This window comes from Camelus dromedarius, chromosome 17, assembly GCF_036321535.1.
Source record: "Camelus dromedarius isolate mCamDro1 chromosome 17, mCamDro1.pat, whole genome shotgun sequence".
Taxonomy (NCBI): Eukaryota; Metazoa; Chordata; class Mammalia; order Artiodactyla; family Camelidae; genus Camelus; species Camelus dromedarius.
Window position 1 is genome coordinate 6,175,364 of NC_087452.1, and position 25,981 is coordinate 6,201,344.

Below are 25,981 nucleotides of genomic sequence, written 5' to 3' on the forward strand. Positions count from 1 at the left end.
GCCCTGGGGTTAATGGGCACGTCAATGCAGGCATTCAAGCCTCTGGCGATGGGGGAGAGGAGGCACATCAGAGACGTCTTCCTGGACTGGACAGTGTGTCAGCCAGACAAGAGGAGGCTGGGAGGGGCCAGCCTGGCAGAGGGAAGGACGCAGGGAGAACAAGGCTGCCTGTCCTGGCTGAAGCACGTGGCAAGGAGACTGCTAAGGGCCCCTGGGCTTGGACAGTGAGCCAAATGTGGTAGACGTGGATCCATCCAGTAAGACCGGGGCCCCTCCCTTGGCAGATGGTGACAGAGGAGAGACGCACAATGGGAAGAATTTTAAGGTTTCTATCATCAAATGAGGTCAGGTAGCTCTGCACTTCCTCTGACGAAACACGCATTTAAAAGGAAAAATGAGAAAAGTCACTGAAGCCCAGAGCTTGAAAAGCAGGCTCCATGAGGCCCTCCTCTGTAAACAGAAGGCCCTGGTGGAAGCATATCTTTGAGGGAGTCATGTTCAGAAAGCTCAGAGAGCAAATCAGAGAGTTCCACAGATAAGCAGCCGCTCTGTTCCTAGGCTGTCAGAGGTCAGAGGGCACGAGCCAGGCCTTCAGACGTCTGCCGGAGGAACTTGTGGGGCACGCACCTGGGGTCCCCTCGACTCCCTCCCTTACACTGCCCTCCAGTCAGGCCCCTCACCTGATACTGGCTCCAGTCAATGTTCAGAGAGCAAGTCAGGAAGTCGGGGATGCTCAGAGGGGCGTCGACGTAGTCCTGGGGACGGAAAGACACTGTGAGACGCAGGCCGGCCACCAGGAGAAGCCACGGTGACAGGGCAGGTGGAAGCCCTGGAGCTGTGGCTACCACGGGCAGGCAGGAGGTCCCTCCACAGTGCTCGCGCTCTCCAGGCCAGATGCCTACAGCACCTTGGAAGTGACAGCTTAAAATTTAAAAGAACCAAATGCTGCTGCCAAGTGGAGCTTTTCAGTAAGCCGTTCAAGGGTTTGCCGCTGAGACACATGTGACCAAGCACAGTGTTCGGCCTGGGGCAGGTCCTGTGCCTGCTCCCGGTGACTGGGGAAGGACCAGAATGCTGCTCCCACTCTTCACACGGATGGTGGAGCATCCTACCTTGTGCCTGAAAACTCCTTTAAAGGAGAAATTTTAAGGGGGAAAGGAAAGCATGTGTGATGGGAGTTTAAACATGTACAGACAAGGAGAAGAGGAAAGAGAAGAGAAAGGAAAAGGGCAGTTGTTTTCCCCAAAGATTACTAGCTGGCCTCCCTCCACAGAGAAGCCCAGGACCCAGGTGCGGTATCACCACTCATACCTGCTTCCAGTTAAAAATGAGCCCTTCGGCCATGTAATCCCGATCCTTATACTCCTTGAAAAATTCACAGCCTGGAAGAGAAGGGCAGAGTTACACCACCACCCTTCCTAGCTCAGTCTCCTGAGACCCCCCCGCGTGCTGAGGGGCGGAGGCCACGAGCTCACACTTCTCCACAACGCGCTTCAGATGAGGCCCCAGCTGACACGAGTGGGGACCAGGCCTGGCAGGCGGGAGCCAGGAACCAGCCTCCCACGCCCCTTAGGCTTCTAGTCACGGGCCTTCCTGAGGGGGCACCGCCTGCCCGCATACCTCTGTGCTCACCAGCTGCTGGTCACCTCTCCCTCATTGCTGTCCCCTCTGCCCTACATGTTCCCGAAGTGCCAACAGCCAGCAAACAAAAAGCGTGGCTTACAATATGAGCCCTGGCAGCACTTGCCAGTCACGAAGGACTCCCTCCCTCCTCCCTGATACAGGCGCACCTCGGGGATACTGCAGGTCTGGTCTCAGGCCAGAGCAGTGAAGTGAACTGTGCAATAAATCAAGTCACATGAATTTTCTGGTTTCCCAGAGCATACAGAAGTTATGTTTACACTAGTCTATTAACTGGGCAATAGCATTAAGTCTTAAAAAACCAGTATATATACCTTAAGTACAAAATACTTTATTGTTAAAAAATGCTGACCAGAAGCTGAGCCTTCAGTGACATTAAAAATCACTGATCATGGGCCACCATAACAAATACAGTAATAATGAAAAAGTTCAAAACGTTGTGAGAATTACCAAAATGTGACAGTGACATGAATTGAGCAAATGCGGTTGGAAAAATGGCACTGATAGACTTGACACAGGGTTGTCAGAAACATTTAATTTGTTAAAAAAAAAATGCATCGTGTGAAGGACGATAAAGCTAAGCGCAATAAAGTGAGGTCCGCCTGTGCCAGCCTCGCAGGCTGTCAGCGAGGACGGAACACCAGAACACACACGACAGGACCACGGACAGTGCCTGAAACGTGACAGGTGCTTGAGACACATGTCCACCTCCAACAAGCCTCACCAGCAGGTGCTCTCTGTATCACCCACTAGAAAACTTACCAGAAACTCCACCAGGGTAAGGCCTCAGAAATAGAGAGAAGAGTGGAGAGAAAAGGGCCTTGGAAACATTTCCAGCTTCAAGCCTCAGCCTTTCACTCCGCTCTGTGACTGGGAACAAGGTAACTTCTCTAAGCCTTGATTTTCTCATTTGTGACGTGGTTAAGGATGAAATGAAACAGTACATATAAAACAGGTGGCACAGCACTGTTACAAATGGCACTAAGTGACAGCACACGATGGCCCTGGGAGAACGAGGCCCGCCCCTGCCCCTGGCAGTGAGTGGCCCGGGGCTTGGTGGCTGTGGTCCCAAGTGCGAGAGGGGACCCAAGAGCAGGTGCTCTCAGTTCCTCAACCAGAGCCAACACAAACTCCGGGGGTACACGGCCGAGGCCACACGTCCAAGTCTGGTGAAGTCCCCAAAGGCAACAAAATAGTCTTGTCAAGTCTGTCCAAGTAGCCACAGACCAAGAACATTCACATGGAATTCTCCAGCTGCTCATGGGCCACACTCCTGTCGGAGACCATCCCAGGGAAGAAAGAAAGGATTCCTTCGGAAAGGATGGTCTGGAGACCCAGCCCACATGGTGTGCAGACCTGGCCCTCATCCTGCACACACTGTTGCCTTCTCACCCCCAGGCCTCACTGCTCACTGGCAAGTCAGGAAAAAATTCTTAGCTCTAACACTTCAGTCTATTCTTGGGCGACTCACTGGAAGAAAGAAGAAATATAAATACCAGACAGAGGCCTTGAGCTTATGAGCCCAGGTTTAGAAGAGACACCGATTATTTCTCAGCGCTCCTGTGAAGTGCTCAGTCTTCCAAACTTGAGTGCTCAAATCAACACGGCAGGCTCCAGGCTGAGCTCTGACCAGTGTATGATGCAGAAGTAATTTTTTTGTGAGAAATAGAATTAAAATAGACTTAGTACCCAGGGCAACGCCTTGACATTCATTACCTGAATAGGCTTCTGAGCCTGTTGAGAGGCCAACGTTCGAGATCAAAAGTGAAGTGAGAACAGCCACCCACTCAAGAAGGAAACCAATTAGACTGGTGCTGGGGAGTTTTCGGCCCCGTCTATTTCGGTGCCTGGAAGGAAATGCTCCCAGAACACTTCTCATTTTCAAGGGCTGTTTCTAAGCCTCGGTTAGTTTGACAGAGTAGAACTAACACCACCACAGCTCCTGTCTGGGCTTCAAAGTCATCAGAGGGCTCAACGGAGACCCCAAAACAAAGCGCATTTCTGGGCATGGTTTGGATGATGGTAATTGTTTCCTTCCCTCCTTATGAAGCAACACAGGCATGCAAAGAAACTCAAGAATGTAAACACAGCCAGTAAAAAGTGCCTCACCGGTCCCCGATCTAGGGGTGCAACAGCATCTCCCCCACCCGCGGCTGTCTGATTTTCATTGATCCCCCTCACCACCCCTCGATACACACAACTATTAGGTGCAGTATATAAATATTTGGGGAAGAAAGGAGGGGAAGACCATAGAGTGCATCATCTTACCATTCGGCCTATTTCTTTCTTACCCCTCTGTGTGAGCACTTCTCTCTTACATAGCTGAGAGTGTACTACTTAACTTCCTTTATTAGCACCTTAAGCATTTTTCTATGACTCTGTAACATCTCATTCTACTATCAATGGGTCTGCTACCACTGACAGTAATTATTCTGGTTAATGAGAACATTCCCCGCGTTTGATGGGGGTACACCGACACCGTGATGAACACCTCTGGCCCCAGGCTGGCTGGAGTACGGCCCAATGATTAACTGGGTCAGACAGTGTTAGTATTTTTGAAGTCTTGTAACAAGTTGCCAAATTATAGCAGAAAGGATATTGTGCTACAGTTCTGCAGCAAAACAATTTTTTTCTAAACCAAGTCCTACTTAAAACCTGAATATAAATAGAGTGATGCCTGACTCCTCAGTCAGGACAGGCCTGTCCTGTTCAGCAGAGAGTAACTTCTGTCTGGGGCCCCAAGAATCTTGAGAGTTGGGAGCCTGGTCTGAAAACCAGCTTTAGAGCTACCCAATGGCTCCAGTGCGGACCCCCAGCAGGGTGGTGGGGAGACATCCCTGTCGTGACCCAGCTCTGATGCCGCCGAGCCCAAGGTGTCACCATCGCGGTCACAGAGTGAGCCTTTCCTCCCACATACCCGTCACTCCACCTGGTGTTTACCGAGCACCTGCCAGGAGCAGGTATGGCACTTTACCCTGAAATAAGCACCTTCATCCTCACTCTAAAGAGGATGAATTAGATGTAGGAAGAATTAAGGGGCTTGTTTCGTTCAAGGACACCGTGCTGGGGCTGGGACCCACACCCAGCTCTACCTGCAGCCAAATGCTAAGGTAGCAGAGAAGAGGGAAGAGAGTCCTATGGAGGCCTCTGTAAGAGAGCCAGGCGACCAGGGGTCGTAGTTGGGGTACCACCAGCCCTGGATGAACCTGAGGTTCTGAAGAGAAGGCCTCCCGGCTACACAGCAACTTGCTGTCACCAGCAGCTCCCACTATTGGCCACTTGGCTCCAAGACAGGCAGACCAGAGCCAGCATAGGACTGAAGGCAGATGCGAGTGCTGAGAGGCCGAGAGGTTTCAAGAAGAAAGAGTCCGCCTCCTGCTGCCTGTTGACAGAGTCTTACGCTGACGTTAGGGCTCAAATGTTATCTCCCTGAACAAGGAACTACTGCCAGAGCTTCGGTGCTACCAACTGGACCCATACAAGGTTAGCTTCTAGTGCAGACAACACCGCCCTGGCCCCAGGTCACACACACGTCTGTGCGCCGGAGACAATCGCAGCCAGGTGACAACACAGCCAAGTGCTCCGCGACGTGGCGAGGCCACCAGCTAGGCACAGTTGGGGCAGAGCTCCCGTGTCCTCTACCACCACAGCACCGGCGCAGAGCCGCTGGCTTGGAGGACTAACACTGTCACTTCACACTGAAATAGGACTTTACCCGCACAGAGCAGTCTGACCAACACGACCTCATGTAATCCTCACAGTGAAACTGGGAGCTAAGGCTCAGCCAGTCCCAGCGACCCCTGAGAAAACCTGAAGTGAAGTCAGTCGCTCAAGGCTGTAGCAGGGAGCACCTGAGCCAGGACTCGATCCCTGGGCCCCTCTGAGGGGAAAGCCGCTTCCAGAACAGCGTCCAGCGTCCTACCCTACGTGCGAGAGCAGAGGACCAGAACCACAGCGTCCCAGGCTGACTGACATCAGATCCTCCCCGAAAGCTCAGGGGCACCTGTGTACCTAACTGCAGAGTCACTCCGAGAGCCCCCAGTCCTAGGAAGCCTGTCGCTCGACTAGACCCTGAGACGAGCCCCTACCTGGGTACGGGATGGAGAGGAGCGTGAAGTCGGCATAGCGCTGGGCTTTGTCCACCTTCTCGGAGGAGGTCACACTACAAGACAGGACACAGCGTGTTATGGCATCACCATCCCCCACGAGCACCGCAACCGCTAAGATCCTCCTCCGGCTACAGAGCCTACTCTTCAGAGTAAGGAATGACTCCCTTCAGCAGGGCTTACTCTGACCAATTAAGAAATGTAACTCCTCTGCCGGCTCCCCAGGCTGATCAGGAGAGAGAGCTTCCTCTCCCACTAAGGCCACAGCACCCACAACAGGGGCCTGAAGTTGCAGAACTACTTTCTGTCCACGCCTCAAACAAGGCCGCACGGCCGTCCTGACCCGGAGGGCGGACTCAGAAGAAAGCAAGTAACCGAGACTCTGTCGGAGGGGCCCTGAGGGGACTCCTGCCTCTACCATCTTCTCCCAAGCTCACTGGGGACCCTCCCAAACAGCATCTGCAGAAGATGCCGGAATATTCTGACAGACGAGGGAGGGACAGGACAGTCAGGCATCTGCAGACAGCTGATCTGTAACTCAGCCTCAGTGCGCCTTATTTTCTAAGACAAACTCAGCATAATTAAAAGTAAATATTATGAAAAAATAAACAACACATTGGAAGAACTCCCACAATGTCATCACCCTAACTCAGGCTCCATTTTTTTCAAATTTTGCCTTATCATGTGAAGATGGGGTCCATGCGGGACATAAAAATCGAGTAAGTACTGGTTTTTTGGCTCCACTTTAAAGAGACCCCCATCTCTCGGAGGTGGCACACTGGTGGCAGGGCACAGGCTGGAGACTCCCGGCTCCCTCGGTGCTAGCTGGACCACCTTAAGCAAGTTACTTACCCTCTCTGTGCTTAAGTTTCTCCCCTCCAAGGGGAGGACACTAGAACCTGCCTAGCAGGGCTAGGTGAAGATAGAGAGAGGAGGCTGCACACGAAGCCCTCAGCACAAGGCCGGGCATGCAGTGCGCCCTGAGGAGCGGCTCGGCCCCATCCCCAAACCCACGAGCCTCTGCCCACTTCGTGGGGGGCGCCCTGTACTCACTTCACGCCAAACTTCACCTTCTTGTTCTCCACCATCAGGTCACAGATGTACTTGACTGACAGGTACCGGAGCAGCTTGATGTCATAGCCTCTGACCTTATCAAAAAGATGCGTGTCGGAGCTTCTGAAACAAAGAGCCAGAGGGAGAGGCTGCACTGCGCGTTCATTCCCAGAGGCTGGGGTGGGGTGGGGGGGTGCTCGAGGAAGTATGGGCATCACTGCTTCTACAGTTGAGCTGCTGCTTCGCTTCTCCGGAAGACGGAGGGAGGGCCAAGAGAGAACCACTGGTTCCAGCAAAGGTGACTTTCTAAGAGATTATCCCGCTCTCTGCGATGAACTTCAAAGAGGAGCAATCTGCAGCTGGACCGGGAAAGGGCTTTTTGGCACTGCTTGATGTTAAGCCAGAAGACTCAAGATAATCTCTGAGTTCTAAAAAGCAGCAGGCTAGTGGCTGATAGAATCTTTGAGCTTTCATTCGTTTATCTCTCTCTACCCTGCTGCCTTTCCACCATTTATGACAGTTTTTAGCCATATGACTTACTCATAATGTAACAGATTGAAAATCTTGTTGGGAGATGGACATTTTAGTGCTATTTTATCAAGTGATTATGAAATATTAGCAAGTGAATTCCCTCCACTTAGACAGCCTATGATGCAAGGAGAAGATAACATTTTCCTAATCCCCAAGCTGCCTTTGGATCAGTCACACAGATAAAGGCAAAAGTAGAACAAGTAAACAGTCACCATTATTATAATTTTTTTAATGCGCACTGCTGTACCGTCTCCAGCAGACTCCAGGAACAGTGGACGCTGCGGAAGACGGCCTGGCTGGGGCAGAGGTCATCTGATCTTGGGGGAAGAGCTGAACATTCTTGAGCACAAGCCAGAGCTGCTGCTCTTGGAATGAACGAGCAGAAGCCGGGCACAGCAAGATGCCTTTTCATGCACCAAGCTGTGATTTTGCGCACCCGACCTGACTAGGGTGCTGGTGTGCGTTCCAGAGATGCTTGACACGTTAAAGATTTCCATGTGGTACAGACCATGCTAGGGAGCTTTTCCAAAATATCTATTAGTGTCGTTTTCTCAAGGTCTTTGGACAGGAGCTAGGTGGAAAGGAGGGAGGACGAGTGGGAGCCAGCCCATTCCCTCCATGTAAGGGGCCCTAACACACTCCTCTGTATCCCGCTGTTATAGCGCCCGTCACACAGCAGTGGAACTCCAAGTGTCCACCTCTCCCATGTGGGGACTCCAGCCCCTGCCCTGGGCCTCGGTGCCAGGGTGCCGTGCCACACCCTGGAAACTGTGGGGCTTAAAGACACACACAGGTGTCTGCACTGTCTTGGACCCATGGCACCAGGAACCCCAGGGCTGGCGCACACTCTCTGGGATCCCGGCGAGTAGCCGGGATAAAGACAGATGGCTCAGAAAGTCCATCAAGTCAGCTTTCGGGGGAAGCTGTGGGATGGACTTCAACAACCCTGTTTCAGGGACACAGACTTGTCAGCGGGAGGAAGGGAGCCAATCCACTAACCTGGACCAGGGACAAAGTCACAACAAGTCACCTGGACCAGCGACAAAGTCAGTATGAAATCGACCACCCTGGTCAGACACCCCGCCCCCAACACAAGCCCAGACACGTAACAACCTGGCACTGACCGAAGAGCACAGTCCTCCTCCGTGACGTCCTCCGCGTCTGCCCAGGCGTCATCTGCACCCCCTACCGGAGAAACCTGTGGTCAGCACCACCCAGGGGGGCTCCCAGGGGTGTCCTCACCAGCCTCCTTCCCCGAGGCACCACCCCAGGGACCACCCTCCTGTCTCTCGCGGGGCGGCAGTCCTCCACACCCCAGTCATCTCCTCAGGTGACGAAAGGAAGGCCCCTGGGCTACCCCAGCTCATGCGCATCCTCTACCGCCACGGCTGCAGCCACAGGTGACTATTCTCCACGACTGGGCTCCGGTTCTTAGTCACAGGGGGTGCGGCTCAGCACTCACCTGAGAAAATATAGTTGTAGCCAGTGCGCCCGTACAGCTCCCCCCATCCAGCCAGCGTGGCCGACCTGCAAATGTGCTGGGAGAGAAACAGCATTTTCGGCATCAGATGCTTTTCCAAAGTTTTCTGGCTGTTTGCCCCAGCTTTCTTGAGATATAATCGACAGGTGACATTGGGTGAGTTTCAGGTGTACCACATGCCGATCTGATACACTTACATATTGCAGAATCATTACCACCACAGCCACAGCTACCACCGGTGGCCTCCTGGCACATAATTACCATTTCTTTTTTGTGGCGAAAACATTTCTGATCATCTCTCTTTGCAATTTTCAAGTATATAATACAGTATTACTAACTATAATCACCATGCTGAACATTAGATCCGCAGAACTTAGTTATCTTATAACTGGAAGTCTGTGCCCTCGGACCAACAGTCAGCTGGTTTTCTGAACAGCACACAGTGTGGGGACCACCCAGGACTCTGATTATTCCAGGCCAGCAAAACGGAAGCAGGAGCACGCCCCCAAAGTTCTCTTAGCACCCAGGACACGGCAGTCAGTCTGAAGTATGCCTAGAACTTAACCTCCAGCCACCATCGAGGGGTTCTCTCCCCCGAATGAGAGGCACTGGAGGGGGCAGTGAGGGGCAAGCTGGGATGTGATCCAGCTCAGCGACCTCCCAAGCCTATATGTTTACCGTCACTGGAACAAACTGTCCAGCGCAGGGGTGAGCAACCTTTGAAGCAGCAGGGCTGATTACAGGAGAAATGGTCAGGGTCTTTTTTTTTTTTCCCCAAGAAATTTTATCTTCTTTCTTCTACATTAAGGAAATGGAGCAGCTCTCACTGTGCTTACGTATACATTTACTCTTTTCCTCATCATTCTAGAAACCAGGCAAGTGGCATGAACTGCACTATCAAATTTTAAGGTTGAATCTTCATAAATTGTGTTTGAGGAGATCCAGGAGGTTGGGGGAATGGGAGGAGACATTCAGTGAACACAGGGTGTAGCTGAAGGCTGGGGTGGCAGTGAGGGTGGCTGGGATTACACTGCGACAGGGTGAAGGTGTTTCTGAAAGGGTCACACCGCCCGGCCACGTACAGAGGGTCCCTGGAAGACTGCAAAATACTGCCCAAGGGCTCCTCCTTCTCCACCTGTAAGGCAGTGGGAAAGAAATGGTTTTGTGGCTACAGGAAAGGGGTGTGGTGAGAACTGCCGTCATCACCCGGCTTTCCGAGGTAAGCGGCCTGCAGGAGGGGGCAGGGAATAGAAAAGCCACCTGGCTACAACCCGGGGCGGGGTGGGGCGCTTTCTCAGTGCCAGGCACAAGGACGAATGTGGGAAGCCTCTGAAGAAGAGTTCGGGTGGAGATTCCTGAGGCCCAAGCACGATACACTCTGCGGGGGCTGCTGGGTCCAAAAGCATTTTAAAAATCTGATGAAAATGATAAACTATCCCCAGATACAAATGTACACACTAGAGTTTACCTACATCTCCAGAGCTTCCTGGGCTCTCAAGTTCATCCCTGGACCCATCCCCAGCCTCGAGAACAGCCCCTACTCTGGAGGGACCGGCAATCAGGAGCAGCACAATGGGGAGCTGCAGCTGGGAAGGGTCAATTCCCAGGCTGAGGACCCCCAAAATTCCAACAGAAGAAGGGTGTTCTGATTCCTGAGAGCAAGACAATGGGGGTGAGGGGCGTGTGGTTCAACTGGCATGTGTGACCATGCCACTCTTCTGCATCACCTAAGCGGCTGGCACCAAATTTCACTCTTCTTTGCATTATTTCTGCTAAAACTTCAGAAGAGACACACACCCCCTCTTTGGCTGTTGAGCTTTGAGACTGTTTCTTAAGTTCTTTTCAAGTTTCAGATTCCTCTCTCTGCTCCCAGTTCCTCTCCCACATCCCTTCGATCTGACCTGTCCCTGTCTTTCTGGTACCTCGGCAGCAAAGTCCCCAGCCAGCGCCTGGAGGAAGCTGTTCCCACTGGAGAGAGTAACACCTGGCCCTGCCCTCTGGCCTCGCGGCTCCATAATCTGCCATTTCTGTACTTTCAGCTTAGCTCCCGACTGAAAAAGCAAGACACTCTCTGAATGCTCTCCATTTACCTAATTAGGAGTGGCCGCTAATTCTGCACGAGGAGTGTTGCTCTGCGGGTTTTGCTAATGTAGTAAAGAACTTTGGCACACAAAACAAACGTGGCTGACCTCTGCTCCCCATCTCTCAAGGGAAGAAACAAAGAGAAAGACGACTTGTCCCAATTCTAATCGCCTAAAAGTCAAATGCAAGTGTTGACAGGGAAAACGGCACAGGAGAACATCTCACACTTAAATGCTTGAACTGAGTATTTTTTTTTAATTTTAATAATATACCTTATTTAACCCAACATATACAAAATACTGTATCAACATACTATCATTTACAAAATTATTAATATTTTACATTTTTTGGATTAAGTCTTCAAAATCCAGTGTGTATTTTTACACTTATAGCACATCTCAACTAGCGTGTTTTCAGCATTTAAAGGGAAATGTAATCCCATCCCAAAATGAAGTTGTGTTTTACCAAAAATATTCTACACTGCTTCAGGCATAAGATATAAATTAACTGAAATGAAATAAAATCAAACATTTAGTTCCTCAGCCACACTTGCCACCGTGAACTGAGTTTTGGAGGAAGCAGGAAGCAGACACTTCTGAACACCCCTCCCCTCCCCAGGCTGGCAGGCGGAGGTGCCTCCGAGGGTGTCCTGGTAACAAGCACCACTGCCACCGCTGGCCCGCTGGGAGCCCCATCTCTGAGGCCCAGCTCCCCACTTCACAGCAGCAGACACGGTCCTGCTAGTTCACGGGTCTGCCTTCTCCACTGGCTGAGCTCCAAGGGGACAAGGACCATCTTAGTCCTCTGTCCCCTAGAAGCTAACACAGGGTCCAAGACTGCTTTCCCCCAAGACCAGTGTCTTCCTACGGGGCTTGCACTTAGAAGCTTGGTGGGCACTTTTCTAGGTGCTGGGAGGACCGCGGTCAGACAAGGCCTCTGCCCTCAAAAGGTTTACGGTGGAAGGGAGACGACAGGTGTTCAAACACACAACTGGAATAAAGCACATATGAGCAGGTATTCAGCAAGTGAACACCAACTGAGCCAGGGGAAGCTACAGGGTGTGAAATGGTACCACATCTCCTGCACAAGAGGGAGCAAAGGGAGGAGAAAGCAGGATTAACGGCAGAGCCCTCAGCAACACTTACCGCCTCAGTCTCCTCACAATAACCCCTCCAACTCATCGCCCTCCCTCCGCAAACAGCTGCCCGAGGACTCTTTCTCCCAGGCCTCCCAGGTCCGTAAATGCTCACAAGGCGCCATCCCGTCCCTCTGCACTAAGCTGGTCAGGGCAGCCTTTCCCATGTGCATTCAGAAAAGTCCCTTCGTTGAGGTCTGCAGACCAACGGGTGAGAAATACCAGACGAGACAAAGCCACCCCGGGCTTCTCAGAGCCTCTCCTATGTCAACATCCACGTACTGATGTGCTTTATGAATCTGGAGCTCGGGGGTCAGGCTGATCAAGGATGAGTTACTTCTCACTCTTACTAGACAAGTAACGCTTCTCACAAGCATATCCTTAAACTACTGTTCTACGAAACACACTTTGGGCAACACTGGTTTGGGTATTTCCTACTTAATTTCTAGCAACCAGCACTATGCTCCACGGAGCAGTGGTCCTTCCACTGGAGTTCTGATAACTTATAGGAACAGCAACCTTTCAGAGGGGAAGGGGGAATAAATAGCTTGCAGATGATCAATTTCTGGAACTTAACTTCCGTACATATTTCTCTCTAAAGTCAACCTGCCCATGGAGGCCTATGGCCGAGTCTCCTTTCCCACCTCCCCTTTCACATCTGCCCTTCTTCTGTTTTATGAGAGAAACGCACGAAGGGACAGAAACAAGCCTGGTGTCTCTCCTCCCCACTGCCCTGCCCTGGCCCTTGCCCACTCACACTGGGAGGCTGGAGCCGGAGCCCGTGAGCCACCAGGACTGGAGTGCCTGCACTCAGGCACTGTTAGATGAAGAGACACCACGTCCCTGCTCCCCTCCCCTCTTCCAGGCTCCCCACGTTAGTCCACTCCTTCTGGATTATTAATCTTCCTCAAAAAAATCCATTTCCGTCCTGCATTTCCCTGCTCAGAAATCAGAGGCTCTCCGGGCAAATGTAAACACCCCAGCCGCAGTCAGCCTCCTGTGTTCACTCCCTTCCACCCTCGGCTCCAAGGTGGACCTTCCACTCCAGTCGGGGAGGGAGTCTCCCAGCCTCCCTCATGCCTGCCCCCTTGGGAGCACCCTCCCTCCCTCCTGCCAGTCAGCATTCTGCTTATCCTCCAGCACCACGGCCTCAGCCACGCCCGCCCACTTCCCGAGGCCATGTCTGTCCGTCCACACTGCTGCCTGTCCTGGTTGGAGGGAGGGCTTCTCCCACCACACCGTGCGACCCTCACCTGCAGTGTGGCAGCCTGAGAGAGTTGTGCCGTAAGTTTAAACCCCAGCTCTCAGGTTGTGTGAAGTAAACTTGGGGAATCTATTGAACCACTCTGAGCCTTTGTTTCATCTGCAAAATGTGACCATCAAATACACCAGAGGATTATAAAGAGGTGCATGAGATCATACTGGGGAGCCAACTAACATCAGTCACTAGACTACAACCCCCGTGAGGGTAAGGACTTGTGTCTACTTTATACGCTGATGTATCTTAAGACCCGAAGCAGCGCCCGGAACATGATACATATTCAATAAACACTTGGTGAATGATATGCTTGAAGGAATGAACAAACAACAATGTATTAACTCACTTAATCTACCCTACTCATAAACCTCTGACGTAGGCGAGGTTATTTTTCCCAGTCCATAGAGGAGGGAACGAAGGCCTTGCACAGGCAGGAAGTAACACGGCCAGGACCTGAACCCAGGCAGCCTGGCCCGGGAACGCAGGGTGGGGGACTCTGGTGGGACGCTCCCTCCCGTACCTAGACCCGCCCTCGGCAGTGGTATCAGAATCGGTCTGCTTCTCGGTGCTCCCGGAGCACCGGGGACCCCGTAACCACTCGACACTTGGCTGGTGAATGCCAAGAACAAGATGACCCTCTGCTCCGCACTAAGTCAGTTCCCCCACGAGTGGGTCTCAGAGCGTGCGTGCGAGGCCGTGCTGTGCTCTTACCTTGCCCTTGAACAGGATCACCGGGCAGACGAACCGTCCCCTGCACCTGGCTGTCTTGCTGCGGTTGACGAGATCTTGCAACTTGCTCACTTGCACAGTGCTCTGAAACCTAACGGGGGGGGGGGGGGGCGAGAGGGGCAGGTCAGCCTGCTTCTGCATGTGCACTGTGTGTGTGTGTGTTCACGCAGACTCCACGTTAGGTCTGCGTGTGTGTGAATACTCATTTAATAAACGCTCAGATTCCTAAATTCTAGGCCATGGATATATTAAGTTCTTCAGGAAAAGAAAAGAAAAAAAGGCTATACTATAGATGTTAAAACTGAAATCATCCCGATTTCAGACGCTTTAAGATGAAAAACAAAGTGAGCTACCCTGAAAACGTATATAAAATACAGAAATATATAGAGCAAACCAAATGTTGAGTATGTCTAGAGTGTTCAGTTTTTGACTCCCAAAGTAAGAAAACAGGTATGCTGGGGACCCCCTGGAAATCACAGGGCCATTTCTGTGAACTTTCAGAGGGCAGGATGAGATGAAGGTACACATTCCACATGGCTATGAGCGTCTACCTCACCAACAGTCCAAATACTTCTAACAGTCCAAAAAGCCACCAGGGCAGCCAACGCTGGAGCAAAGGAAGCAGGAGAGAAGCTACAGGTGGCACTGAGGAGCACAGTCGTTAATGCAACAGGTTTGGTAAGGGAGCTTCTAGAATGTGAAAAAAATAGGTTCACATTAAGCAAGTCACCCCTACATTAAATCATGTCAGATCAGCAGACCCCTAAACTAAGGCTCTACTCTCATAGATTCACCTACCAATTCTTAACAAAAAGCTCGAAATCAACCAGCCAGAGCTTCTGGCAGCAAGAGAAACAAGAGGCAGGACAGTGAGAGTGGGAAGCTATCTCAGCTAGGCAGGGTAACCGAGGAGGGAGGAATTCACTCATGCTCCCTCCCTACAAGGGGTGAGCTTCCAGGTCAAGTCCCTGAGGGTGTTTAATGCCTTCCACGTCCCAGTCCATCGAGGGCTCCCATGTTACTGCCCAGCACGTGCACACAAATGACTATTTCAGAATGAGTGAGTTCAGTGATTTCGAAACATCTGTGGTACTTTTTAAAGCATATCTGGATGCTGTTGGCATTAATAGTCTTTCAAAAACACTGCTAATTTCTTAGTAGCCTTCATAGACATATTCCCAAGCCAGTTACTAACAAAATAACTATTACAAGTAAGGATTTCAAATTGGAAGTTAAAAAGGGGCTTCAAATAAACACCTGGACAAAAAGTTTGCTGATCTTGGAAAGAGAACAAGGGATAGATAAAGGAAGAGTTCTTACACTTCCAATGGTGTATTTTTCTCATTTCTGATTTAAGATGTTATTTTTTTGATTCTTATTAAATCTTTATTTTGTTTTAAATCACAAAATTATTACATCCTTACTATAACCGATTCAAATAACAGAGAAGTGACTACATAAGATGTTATTTCTATAATGGAGATTTTTTCCTTTTTCAAAGGAAGAAGGAAGAATGGCAAACTTGGAGGCAAGGGTGCCTCTTCAAGGCGCCTGTAGGATGACCTGAGCCAACTAGCCAGGCCCTAGAAAACACACTGCTCACTGAAAACCAAGTTCTGCGACCTTCCTCTCACTTAGATTCTCTGTGAAATAAAAAGGCACCTCCATGAAACAATCTTCTAATTGAACTCAGATGCCATGAGAATATAAAATAGAGAGCACACACAGTACTGCTCACAGCAGTCTTCCTCCCACGTTCCAGTGGCCCCCGGCCATTTGCATAGATGTGGTCAGGGCCATCTGATTCAAGGGACTCTCACTGAGCTCACACCAGTAGCTCCCTCAGCTCTAAATGCCTTGAAAGTGCCTTTGATTCTCCCAGGTTGAATCCTTCGATTCAGCAAACTCTCCACAAAACTGCGCTAGAGATCAGGCCAGGGTTTCCCTCTTAGGGGCTCTGGGCAGTCTTATGTGAAGTCAGACTTCACATTTTCTTGTTAGGCTAGCTGGTGGTTTATTTTCCTGGGTCCCCTGCTTAAAGAACGAATTCAGTTTCTGTTCTCAGTGGTTCCTGTTTTCACTTTCATGATCTCTTGGCCGTAGGATCTTTTTCTTACTGAGCTAAGCACTGGGCTGTGTCTGACACATGATGCGTATATTTGAATGAATCAAAGTGCGCTTGTATATTTATGCTTGTCTTGTGGGATCTGCTGCTATCTCTGGGGAGACAGTGTCAGAACTGAGTTGAACTGCAGGACCCCTAGCTGGTGTTGGAGAACACCCCCCCACCACGCACACACACCAGCTGGAACTGGAGGAAGAACTTTAACTACTAACTCCCAGTGCCTCACTTGCCCTCATTCTGGCCTTCTTATCTGGCCAACTGTCATTGCTCATTTATTGGTCTCTTACCCACCAGACCTAAAGGTAAAGGGACTTCATCTCTCTGGTAGGGCTTCCAACTGGATCCCTGGGGTCGGCCACATGGCAGCAGCTGGTCTTGTTGACAAACACATGTCTTGGCCATTCAGAGATTCTTATCCCGGATTCCATTCCCAGATGATGAGCTAAACTGGGGAGGCTGGTTAACGGGACAAAATCACTTCCTGAGTCCAGTTCTACCCTGTGTAACTCAGTCTGGATATATGGTAGTGTCATGGCCTGTAAGGCAAAACCCAGCTAGACAAAGTGTGAGGGCCATGGTGGTGACAGAAAGAAGAGGCAGGCATACAGTTTCTATCATCTCCGCATCATCTGCTTTTTTAAGACATTCCGTCTTCTGAGTGAACCCACCACGACCCTATGGGGGAGCACACTTACAGACACCCGACTCAGATGAGGAAATTCCTCCGACCTGGTGCCTCCTCTGCTGGAAAGCCTTCCCAGCTCCCTGTGGTTCCCAGGCTACAGAAAATTTAAGACTCACCCAGGGAGCTCTCTGAGAACGTAGATTCTGGAAATTTCAATTCAGGGGCCCTGGAATTTGTGATTTTGACGAGTGCTCAGGGGACACTAGCACAATAACCACTAACACCCAAGTCCACTCTCCTAGGCCTGATGATCAAGACCCTACGCAACCTGGTCACTAAGGACATTTCAGGGAAACTCCTACTTCCTACTCATCCTTCCAATTCCAGCTGAAAGGCACCTCCACCATGGGGCCTGCTCACTCACCCCCCAGGCAGAAGCAACTCTTCTTCCCAGTTTATCTACAGCAGCACTTTTTGTTTGTTTTGTTTTTGGGAAGGGAGGTAATTAGGTTTATTTATTTATGTATTTATTTAATGGAGGTGCTGGGGATTGAACCCAGGACTTCATGCATGCTAAGCACGCGCTCTACCACCGAGCTATATCCTCCCCCTCCACAGCAGTGCTTTTCAAACCTTACTGTGCATACAAATCACTGGGCCATCTCGTTATGCTGTGATTTTTGATTCAGTGGCTCTGGTGCTCAAGATTCAGAATCTCTAGCCAGGTTGTGGGTGCACGGGCAGGTAAGTTCTGAGTAGGGAGAGCTGCTGCCCTTTGCCGCGTGGCTGTACCATAGCACTCGTCCTAACAGTGCAGCCATGGGGCCAGGCTTCCACCGATATAGTATTGTCAACAGCTCCTAGAATTCCCTTCAAATCAACAGCAAGCAGGGAGACTAGGGGAACATACTTTGAGATCAACATAAAGTACTTCCTGGAGCCTCAGTGTTGTGATTACTTCAGTGTCAAACACCTGCTACCATTTACTGACTCCCTATGGGCTGCATCCTGGGCCAGGTGCTCTGTGTCTGCTCAGGTGTGAATTGCTGTCAGAAAGACAGAAAGAACTGAGGTCCTGGTAGGCCTTCAATAAACTTACTTCATTAGTAGTTCTTATTTCTAACTCTTACAGCAAATGCATCAGACTTGTAATACCTCATTTATCAGCAGGAAATACACTAACCACTTCTCTAGAGGTAGAAACTTACTGATGAGAAAACTGAGACAAAGAGGTTTAATTATCTGCCCAAGTTAGTTACACAGCCAGCAAGTGGGGGGCAGCCAGCGTGTAGAGTGAAGCAGTCTAACCCCAGACCTCAGGCTCTTAAGATCTACATATGGTTAAGTGCCCTTAAGCATGTCGACAAAGCATACCTCTCTCACTCACACTTTCTTTAAAAAGGACACTGAGGTTCAGAGAGGTGAGCTGTGAAGTCAGCTCTTAGAACAATGAGCTACAGGATGGGCGTGAAATAGGAGCCCACGGCTGTGACTCCCAACCCTGCCTCCTACGCTGTGCTAACTGGCCAATCTATCCAAAGAAAGCAGAGACGCCAATAAGGCTTAACACCTGGGGAAAGTGAGTCAGCCCTGCCCTGCTGCAAACTTCCTGACCCTGCGGACGAAGTGTCAAGGCCTCCCTGGATGGGCCCACTTGTGTTACATGATGCTCACGTGTCTTTCTCCTTCTCAGAACTCTCGTACTCCAGGAACACGATGTGCTGGGGGTAGTGGCCGCAGATATCCCCATTCACATTCTGGATCACGCTGTAACAGTAGTCTCGGCCAAACAGCTCCAGACACCTCTTCTCAATGTGCTCCACCTGCACAGAGGAGGAGACCTGAGCACAAAGAAGATTCTGGGGTTCTGAGTGTGAGAATTAGGTGTTCCTTGACCTGGAGAGGTCACTGGGAATGACCATGCCTCTGTGGTTATAATTCAGTGCTGGAAAGAGACATGTTGCTGGGTCATGAACCCAAAGTTCCGATCCTCTCAATTCTGCAGTGAAATAGTGTATGTTAAGCATTTCAAGGCAGGATTACAGCTTTTCTCAGATTCTGAAGGGGGTCCACAATCCACAAAATATGAAGAACTCTTGCTCTAGGTTACTTTAACTGGCACTAATCCATTATCTTCCTTTGGCTGCAGATTCTTCCTCATTCTCCGGCCATAGATCAGTACCTAGAAGCTCTAGTTAGTGTAATGAGTACAAGCTGCAGACAAAGCTGATATTACAATTTGCTTATGAAATAGAAGAAAAAGCTCCTTTAAAACTGCTCCTGTTTACTCAGTTCAGGGAAAGACCTACTAAGAGAAAGACATAAGATCTGTAACATCTCAAGAAATCTGCAACAGACCTGCAAGAGATCAAGAGTTTAACACCAGCTACAGTGAAAAGTCGGGTATAACTTCTGACAACCCTAATCTTCAAGGGTGTGTTAGATGGAAGAGGGGCCCAGCAAAAACCACTAACCCTCTAGCCACCCAGAAGACCAATGCGAAAAGAAAAACTCAAAGTGGTTTAAACTAGGAATCTTTGAATTTCAAAGTACATGAGTATCATTAAGAAGCCTGTTAAAAAACACAAATTCCAGGTTCCCACCCTCAGAAATTCTCACTCAGTAGGACCGGGTGGGACCAAGGAACTTTTCTTTTTAATAAGGATCCCAGATGATGCTGAAACAAGTGGACCTCAGACTAAGCATTGAAAAATACTTCCCCATTTGGAGAGTGGGGAAGAGCCATCATTACTGAAGTCTTCCCTGGGTCACTCCAGACACTAGCAGATGCCAACTACAGTATGTCCCAGCATAGATAACCCCTGGAGTCAAAGCAGTTTCATGACCCAGAAAACAGAATCCCACTGGAAAACCTGATGCTAAACCTGCCAAAACCACGTGTGGAATGAAAGATGGGAGAGTCAGCAAGATTCCCAACAGACTGCCAGACAGTGCCTAGGATGGGAAGCCTTCCAAGTCTGGCAATAAGGAGACTGAAGGGAATCCCAAGGATAGGGGTAAAAAGAAAAAAGAGGAGACTTGCTTCTGATGAAGGAACAGAGGGAGTGTGGGCCGTCTTCCAGCTCTATGGGAGAAGGAAAGGGATGGGCCTAATTTTCAAGTCATGCTGAAACCGTGTAAGGAGGCGACACACTCGGTTTATCTCTTGGCTCCATTCTGCCCCAACACTCCAGCCCCTTCATTCTCCCCTCTGACCTGAAGAAATCCTCTAGACATTTTAAAATCTAGACCTGAGGGCTATGGTCCCCACACCTGATGCAGGGGAATAACCCTCCTCAGCTACTCCTCCCTAATCTCTGAACATGGTTCCTCCAAACTCCTTGTCTCAAACAAAAGGTCATCTTTCCTTGGCTTATTCTGACCCGAGTTCCTCCTTTTAGGTTTTTAAACCCGACCCTTACTCTTGGGCTCCAGACCCTGGGAACTTTCCCCTCTCTCCTTTCTCTGACCCGTGACCTCAGCCTTTCCTCAGAAACTTCCCAAGCCAGACACCTTCCCCTTCTGCTCATCTCGACTCCGGACTCACCTTTGAGCCGCCCGTCCCGCTGCAGTCCTTGGCCCGGTACTGAGTCCGGGAGAACTCCTCCAGCAGCTCTCCGAGCCCCGGCTCCTGCGGCTGCGGGTTGCCCGAAGAAGCTGAGGACCCCGTGGAGGCGGCCGCGGCGGCCCGAGCGCCCGCCATGGCCTAGCCCCGCGTCCCTTTCAGCGCCCCGCGTCCCCCTCAGCACGGCTCAGCCCGGCCCATGGCACCTGGAGGTACCCACTCCGAGTCCGGAACCTCCCGAGCCGCCTCAGCCACCGCCTTCCACTTCCACTTCCGGCCCCGCCCCACCCTGCCGGATGTTTACGCCGGCGCTGGCCAATCAGAGCCCAGGGCTAGCGCCTTGCCCCACGATCGCCGGCCCACCCCCGACGCGGAGCGGTCCAAGCGGTCTCCGCGGAGGGGACCGCGGCCGCTCGCAGAAACCTAGTGCTCCGCCCACCCCGGGGTTTCCCGGGGAAGTCGGGCTAAACCACTGGGGGGGGGGGGCAGCGCGGGAACTAACGGGAAAGAACCAGGAAAAAAGCGTGCAATGAACCATTACCGGAGACGAGGCGGGAACTCTTGGGGGCAACAAATTAGTGTTGGCAACCATAGGAATAATAGTAAGTATTAATAAAACAGCATTTCCTAGGGCAGTTTGCTTGCACCGCTTCTCACAACACCCTGTGATTATAGTGCTGCAACAGTCAGCCCATTTTATTGAAGAAACCGGGGCTCATGACTGGCTTGAAATTCTGTGATAAAAAAGCCCCATATTATTTTTCTTTTTTTCTTAATGGAGTGTTTCAAACATTCACGGAAATGGAGAGAATAGTACAATGAACACTCATGCATCCATTACCTGGTATCAAAAATAATCAACATATACCAATCTATCTTGTTTAATCAATGTTTCCCCATCCAGTAGCATTATTTTAAAACACAGCTTATTATTTAATTTGTGAATACTTCAGTATTTATCTCTAACAGGTTAGTGATGTTAAAAAAAATAAAAATTAAGAAAGACATTTTAGGTGTTAAACAAACTTTAACACTGCATGAAATGGCCAGTGTTTGTCCCAAGGGTCCAGAGACTGGCAAAATGGGGCTGAAGGCAGGACACTTATATAGGATAAAAAATAAGGAACAAGGAAGAGAAAAACAGAAAATGAATAAAGAACAAGGAGGTAAGTATAGAGCCCAGAGTTGGCTTGGTGTTTGGAGTTGACTGACTAGATATACTGTGTTTCTGATCAAGCAGAACATTTACAGAGACACAAAAGTTATCTAAGTTTTGGTTTGTTGACATGGCACGCTTGGCAGGAGTGGCTCCATCTTTGGCCCAGAAATTTATTTCAACAGTTCCCCATTTTGATCATCCTGTTGATCATTCAAGAGGTTTGGTCAAAAATATCCAGTGTTAACATGACCCTCAGTTACTACTGCCTCGTCTGGTCTCAGTGTAGTAGTCTAGGCGGTGACGTCAGGCTTGTATTCTTGGAGCAGGTTACCTTCTTCTGTTCTCTTTCATCATTCGAGTCAGTGAGAGACCATCTGTCAATGGCTGCCCACATGCATTAAAAATTTTTTTGAGCCTCCAAGCTTATTAGGAAGACAATAATATTATGAGCAACAAAACAATGTCCGTGGTTTGGAGAGTATTCCTGAGCCAGGGTCCCTATGATGCAAACCAGCTAGAAAACTTGGGACACTTCTTAAGCCAGTTGGCCTGTTTTTACATTTCGTGTATTTCGTGTAACTATGTCTCCACTTCCCCAGAAATGTTTATCCAGCAAGCTTGTTCCAGAGAATCCGAGGCACTGGAAATCAGGAGAAGTTTGTGGCAGGCAGAAAGAAAGACAGGATTAGCAGCATCAAAGCAAATCCAACAGTTGGGTTTTTTTCCTCCTTTGCAAATGGCTTGAGGTATGTGAATACTTATCTTTCCAGGCCAGAACAAGGCAAAAGGTGGAGAAAAGAATCATAAAGACCTTCAGGATGGAAGAATTAGGAAAAGGATGGTCAGAGGAGGAAGGAGGGATGGAACGAAACATTCTTAATCTGACTTCTTGGGAGGAAGCAGTCTACCTCAATATTGGCCACCTCTCTTTCTAGTCAACTTGATTTTGGGGTTTCTGGCGTTTACACAGGGCCAGACAGGCGGGGTCTTCTTTAGTTATGAAATATGTACCTAAGTTTTGACACCTTGTAATTTGGCAGTGGTGGTAGTGATCAAGACTACTTGGTAGAGTCCTTTCCAAGAATCTCACTTTGGCAAAAGCATGAAATTAAAACAATAATTGCCTGTAAACGAAAAAGGACTTTAAAATGCCCATAGCTGGAGATCGGATGAGAGTTTATTATTATGGAATTGACAAGGAAATTTTGTTATTTCTCTGACACCCAACATTTTTTTTTACGTTTTTTATTGAGTTATAGTCATTTTACAATGTTGTATCAAATTCCAGTGTAGAGCACAAATTTTAAGTTATACATGAACATATATATATTCATCGTCATATTTTGTGACACCCAACATTTATAAGATAACTGGAATTATGACTGATAACATTATATATATCAGATTTTTAGGAATTTTATATAATTTCTGGAACACTTGTGTTAATAACATACCCATACAAATATAAGCTAAACATCACTTCTTACATGACAATGTTTCCTTTGTAATGTAACATATCAAATGAGCCTAATTAGCTCAACATTTCTCTTTTTATAGGGAGAGAGGACAAATATTATAGGGGCCCTTTGAAATATCCCAAAGTTGGTTCAAGGTAAAAAAAAAAACTTCATTTAGAATTTGATTTTGGGAAGGGAAGTTTGTCAAAAATATCCATTTAAACAGAGTGACAAGACAAGACTTCAAAGGCAAGTACAGAAAGTTACATAATTGTAAAAAAAACCACAGAAAAACAAAACCCCAAACCCAAATCCGTAGTTCTTTTAAGATTGAGGGTTTTCTTAAGTAATCAAAGGCCTGATAAATATAACAGTAAATACAGTCAAATACAGTAAATTATTTTGGTAAGACACAAAATCTTTGCTTTCCAGGCTGACTACTGAAAAGACACCTTCTCTCACTGTAGCCTTTCCTCTTTTTTTCCCCTCCAGGTAAGAATGAACTCCCTGAAGGGTGCATTTCAAAGAGTTGCCCTCAGTTCCTAAAGAAGAGCAATTAGAACTTTAAAATCTCAAAAGGCGCAGAAACAGAATGTAAATTCCTCCAGGAAAGACTTTTGTTTCCTAAACTCAGAATTTTACCTAAAAGATAAATAGGGCAGTTTTGGGAAATGGTAAAAAGGATGGGTGGGCTTTTGTTCTTGTTGTAAGACAAGGACGGCTGTTTTCAATTCCTCAGAGACCTGGGTTGCATTGAGCTCTGTTTAAATAAACATCATCCTTTTATGTAAATCATTCTGGATTTAGATTGAGTTTATTAAATGTTACACACAAAGTGAAAACAAACAAACAAACAAAAGACCTGGGTTGCAACTTGAATGATCTCATAGGCTGACCCACCGTCCAACTACTTCATCCCCAATTTCCTTCTTTCTAGGAGGGAGAAGATCGTCAACTAAGATGGAAATCAAGAGATTCCTATGTTCTCAGTTTAAATTCTCAATTTAAAACATGGCCACACAGGAGAGGGTATAGCTCAAGCGGTAGAGTGCCTGTTTAGCATGCAGGAGGTCCTGGGTTCAATCCCCGGTACCACCTCCAAATATAAATAAACTACCTTCCCTTCATTTAAAAAAAAAAAAAAGAGGAAAAACAAATAAATAAAACATGCCCATGTGGTTTAGATTTCTGGCCTTGGAGCTGTTGCAGCCATATAGTCACTAACTTGAAGGACTACTGTTTACTGTCTTGTAGTCTCTTCAGAGTGGAATGGCAACTCAGGTTGAGAATGAGCAGACTGTGAGTACTCAGGCAGAGGGGGTCAAGGGGCAGTAGTAGGACTCACGTTGGTCTTTTATCTTTTATCCTAGGTACCTTTTACGTCTTTAGCTTTTCATTAGCTTTTTGCAATGGATCTTTCAATGGAGCTGTTTTGTTACGGAAATGACAGGCCAGCCAAGAAACAAGCGCCACTCGGAGGGTTGGAGTACTCGGATTTATTACGCCAGCGGGCTCAGAGGGGCTTCTGCTCCTAAGCTCTGAGCACCTCCAAGACGTGCGCATCAGGTTTTATAAGGTTAAGTACAAGCTTGGGGTATTCGGCCAATAGGCATGGAACAGCTTTAGCAACATCATTATCACAAAAGTAGAGGCAGTGAGACAGCAAACCGACATTTCAAGGCCAGATATGTCTCTTTGAAAATCCAGCTGACTAACAAAAACATGAACAGGGAATCAGCAAACCGACACTTATTAACTTAGATTTACGAGTTAGCCCAGCAGAACTCAGATCAGTAATCTGACACTTGTTACACTTAGATTTGTGACTTAGCTTGTTAGCCCAGGTGGCCTTTTCCTTCACAGTTTTGGAATCTTGGAAGACTTTTGGAGGCTTCTTCAATGCCAATTAAATCCCATTCTGGTTGTTGATTTGGGAAACTTTACTTTCTTTTCTTTTTTTTTTTCTAGTATATATATTTTTATTGAAGTATAGTCAGTTTACAATGTTGTGTCAATTTCTGGTGTGCAGCATAATGCTTCAGTCATACATGTGAACGAAAAATACTGCAAACCATATCAGTGAACAAAGAACGCTGAAGCCATCAAGTCATCAGCTGCCACCCCCGCCTAGAGGAGACAAGCCTGCAGCCCAGCCTCTGCAGCGGCTCACAGTGGGGCACTCTGAGGGGACTCAGAATAATAAAGGACAAGATACTGGCCCTAGATAGCTAGATGCTCCTCAAAGGAATGAATTCAGTGAGCCCAAATGTTTGCTTCCTCCCATACATAGAGAAGCACTAAATTCTTTAACTTGAGATGCCTGGTATTCTTTAGATAACAAGTAATCTTTTATTGTTCCAGCTACCTGGTCTTTGTTGTAAAGCTCCTATATATCCTAGGTCCTCCCCTACCTCTTCGGAGCAGTCCCTCAGAGCCATCTGAGAGGCTGTCATTCTGGCTCAAGTCCTCCCGCCAAATAAAATATAACTCTCAACTTCTAGGCTGCGCATTTACTTCAGTCGACACACATGAACATACATATATTCATTTTCACATTCTTTTTCACCTGAGAAGTCTTACTTTCAAGTGCACTTCTTAAATGAATGATCTTATCTAACTGGAATGTTCCCCATTATGGTCATTTTAGTTCTAGGTTATCTTAGTAAGATTTTTGCGATTTTTCTAGATAGCTTCCGGGACGACAGTTCTTAGATATGAAATAAGCAGTTGTGCTAGAAGGTGGTGTCCTCAACTCTTCGAAACTTGAGGATTCCCATTTCTCTAGATAAGCCTTGGGTCTCTTGGGGCCAAGTTAATACCTAAGAGGGATGTGCCACTGGGTTAGGGACTTCTATGGCATTTTACAGTATATCTTGTTGCACAGAAATTTTCTTGAGGGTAGCAGGTGAGCTAGTATCAATCTAACTTTTAGAGCAAGCAGATAGCTAGATATGAGCAGAGAAAGGGGGGCACAGACCAAATGGCAGGAACTGGGCAGAAAGGAGGGGCACAAGTCAAATGCAGGAAAACATATA

The 25,981-nt window shown here is 48.6% G+C and overlaps 1 protein-coding gene and 1 long non-coding RNA gene across 7 annotated transcripts in view; one reads left to right on the forward strand and one right to left on the reverse strand.

Moving 5' to 3' along the window:
- MTMR14 (myotubularin related protein 14) overlaps positions 1-20,598 on the reverse strand; it is a 40,734-nt gene extending 20,136 nt beyond the window's left edge. For 3 of the 6 annotated variants that reach the window (XM_031470821.2, XM_031470824.2, XM_031470823.2), the window contains exons 1-9: positions 20,313-20,598; positions 18,440-18,588; positions 13,998-14,106; positions 8,794-8,869; positions 8,456-8,516; positions 6,801-6,923; positions 5,730-5,803; positions 1,312-1,382; positions 681-755 (exon numbers count right to left, since the gene is read on the reverse strand). In XM_031470821.2, coding sequence (XP_031326681.2) covers positions 681-755; positions 1,312-1,382; positions 5,730-5,803; positions 6,801-6,923; positions 8,456-8,516; positions 8,794-8,869; positions 13,998-14,106; positions 18,440-18,588; positions 20,313-20,468 — 894 coding nt within the window. In that variant the 5' untranslated portion in view covers positions 20,469-20,598. The remainder of the gene's footprint in view (positions 1-680; positions 756-1,311; positions 1,383-5,729; positions 5,804-6,800; positions 6,924-8,455; positions 8,517-8,793; positions 8,870-13,997; positions 14,107-18,439; positions 18,589-20,312) is intronic. The other 3 variants (XM_064496282.1, XM_031470822.2, XM_010984970.3) reach the window with 2 other exon arrangements.
- A 228-nt stretch (positions 20,599-20,826) lies between these two features.
- LOC135323332 (uncharacterized) lies at positions 20,827-23,763 on the forward strand. The gene is made up of 3 exons (XR_010384777.1): positions 20,827-20,932; positions 22,089-22,235; positions 23,439-23,763. It is a non-coding gene; the product is annotated as an uncharacterized LOC135323332 (long non-coding RNA).
- Positions 23,764-25,981: the final 2,218 nt, after the last annotated feature.